Source organism: Nicotiana sylvestris, chromosome 11 (assembly GCF_000393655.2).
Source record: "Nicotiana sylvestris chromosome 11, ASM39365v2, whole genome shotgun sequence".
Lineage (NCBI taxonomy): Eukaryota > Viridiplantae > Streptophyta > Magnoliopsida > Solanales > Solanaceae > Nicotiana > Nicotiana sylvestris.
In genome coordinates, this window is record NC_091067.1 from 93,869,643 (window position 1) to 93,872,329 (window position 2,687).

The window sequence follows — 2,687 nt, forward strand, 5'->3', positions numbered from 1 at the left end:
CCTGGTAGTGGAGTTGGATATTGGATTGACCGTGAACTCTGTGCGCGATCGGCTAAGTTGGAATAACTATCATCCTGAGTTTTAACTCTTAACTCAGACCCTATGACGAAGGGAGGGTAAATGTTAACGTACACTAGTAGGAAAGTAAGTTTGCCTGCTTTCTCGAAATGGTAGCTTCCGCTACCTTCTTGCCTACTGAAATATTAGCAAATGATCTGTGACAACTCTTCAAATCCTCCAGTCACATTGCAGTTTAGTTTCATTTTCTTATTTTTGATGCAGGAACCTCTGCTGAACTCTCTCGAATGGTAACTTTATTATTTGCAGAATCACATTAGGTAAACTAAGATACAGAAATCTATTCACTCAGGAAATATGGGCGAGGGAGGGGGTAAAGCTCGGGACCTAAGCCTCAAGTCTCATCGATATATCTGTTTCGCTATTCTTATGCTTAAAAGATAGTGGTGAAAATTAACATGAGGAACCTTGTTCTAGAACAGTTTAAGAACATTAAACCAGCCAATCACAGCTCAAGTAATTCAAGTTACTGGAAGATTAACACTTTCTCCTACTTGAGACAATAGAAAAGAAATAGAAGTGCAAAAGCAAATATTGATCCATGCCCAAATTTTGATATTTTCTAAAGTCCGTAATAACGCATCTCTGACCCTGACAGACTGAGTGACTGGTGAATGGCAATCTCAACGAATCGATACTTCAAAGCTTCATTGTAAAATAAATGTCTTACTAGATTTGTAGTATTACACGGAACTAAGCTGTGGAAAATTTTAATCACAGATAGCATGGATGGGATGAGTGAGTGGTGTGTCCATGTTGGCTCATCTTTTACCTAAATTATAATACAAAGCTTGAGCTCAGCTTCAACAAAACGGACAGAATAAACAAAGATTCAAGGCTTCTGATTTGTTAGTCAGGATATAAAGAGGCCAAGACTGATAGGTAAGGTGCTACTCCTGCAAAGTGGCTGGCCTTACTACTAGGACAAAGAAGGAGAGCACAACTCTATATCCCGTCATCTAAGTTAAGAAACTCTATGAAAGAGTGAACTGTGACAAGTCACGTTTTACTGCTTTCATACCCTTAAAATGAGATCAAGATTAAAAAAGTATGGGATGGAATCAATAACAGCAGTATATGAAAACATCGAATACCTAGAGCTGCTCTACCTATAGTATCATAAGATCCAGTACCTCTAAATGCTCTGTCTAATACATGCCACGAGGACAATACCTTAAACCAACATTTATTTCCGTTACAAACAAAAGCATAAAACAACAAGTAAGTTCAACAATGTTTGTTTAATTTGTTTAGGGACGGCCCTCCAAAATGATGCCAAAAAGATTGGCAGCTCAGTTGGGCTTCTGATGATTTGGTCCAAGATTATATCATGGCTACATAACAAGAAGCTAAGATCAAACCAAATTTCAAATTTCAACAACAGCACGCAAAAAGGCAAACAAATTGAAGGGGGGAATTTCAGGAAAGAAGCACAAAATATAAGCGAAAATTCAACAGATATTTTTACTCAAAATCCAATTTACTAAAAAACAAAACATCATCAATCATTGCAGATTCAAAACCCTTGGTTCTTTCTTACTCAAGACTACAGATAAAATAAAAAGGACCATTAAACATACAGGATTGCATCAAAACTGAATTTTTGTTTCCCATATAAAACCTTTTCACTTCCACTCTAAAAGCAAAGCAAGTAGTCTCTCTCTCATCTTTAGTCTCCCTTTCTCCTGAAAGAACAACCCTCGGTGAGTCTAGCACGGCCACCAGTCGGCTGGCACAACACAGTCTGGCAGTTCCCGCACACCACCACAGTTTGCGAGTGACTGAACACAGTTGTTCTGCACATACATATTCATTCCAATCATCAATTATCTAATACAACAAACACTACTTCTATATCCAAAACAAAACAACAAATAAGACAACTTACATGTTAAAGCAACCCTGGCACTTAACATCCTGGAGGAAAAACAAACAAATCGGACATTAATTTCAAAAATCTGAAAAGCATACACATAATTTCAAATTGAAGAATCATTTTCACCATAAAGAAAGAGTTAGGAGACTGAACAAGACGCTTGAGTTTGTGTTTCCTCTTCTCCAGCTCGGCAGGAGGGTTCAACAAGTCGACATCATTTGGGAGAGTCTTAATAATCAAAATTATCACATGTTAAAACAAATCCGAAATAATAAAGACCAAAGAACGAAGTCCAAATAGCTATAGATAACTCACCATTTTCGCGAGATTAACAGAGAAGCCTTGAAAAGCAGAAGAGCTATTTAGCCTCCGAGGCTGCTGAGACGAAGACGATGCGACAAGAATGGTTTTTTAGGGTTTTCTGCGAAGCTTATAAAAGGATTTGTGAAAGTTGTAGGCCCTTGGATTGAAAGAAGGTTTTTAATCTTGGCCTTCCGTTTAAGGTCTCTTATTCAGTAGGGCTCCGAGGATACGATTGTCAATTCGCCTACTTCCCTAAAATACATTTCTTTGTTTTTTCTTTTTTTTATTCAGGATGAACTTAAGAAATTGTCTAGTCAAGTTTCTAGGAAGTCAAAAATATCTTTAGTGAGGTAAAAAAAAAAAATTTTGAATTTCGAGCTTTAGTAGAACAGTTTTTTGACTTGGATGAGGAAGTCAAGAGGCGTTTCTG

At 37.4% G+C, this 2,687-nt stretch overlaps 1 protein-coding gene across 1 annotated transcript; it reads right to left on the reverse strand.

Moving 5' to 3' along the window:
- Positions 1-1,518: 1,518 nt before the first annotated feature.
- LOC104249383 (small ribosomal subunit protein eS27y) lies at positions 1,519-2,409 on the reverse strand. Its single transcript, XM_009805800.2, has 4 exons — positions 2,270-2,409; positions 2,081-2,182; positions 1,967-1,995; positions 1,519-1,874 (listed from the first exon to the last, which is right to left on the reverse strand). Exons 1-4 carry the CDS (start codon positions 2,270-2,272, stop codon positions 1,748-1,750), a joined length of 261 nt encoding a protein of 86 aa, XP_009804102.1. The 5' UTR covers positions 2,273-2,409; the 3' UTR covers positions 1,519-1,747.
- Positions 2,410-2,687: the final 278 nt, after the last annotated feature.

Bases quoted from the DNA above. Each gene is read 5' to 3' on its own strand.
- LOC104249383 (XM_009805800.2), bottom strand. The intron at 1,996-2,080 runs GTGAAAATGATT...TTTTTCCTCCAG, and splicing joins CTCCTAACTCTTTCTTTATG to GATGTTAAGTGCCAGGGTTG. The intron at 1,875-1,966 runs GTAAGTTGTCTT...ATGTATGTGCAG, and splicing joins TGCCAGGGTTGCTTTAACAT to AACAACTGTGTTCAGTCACT.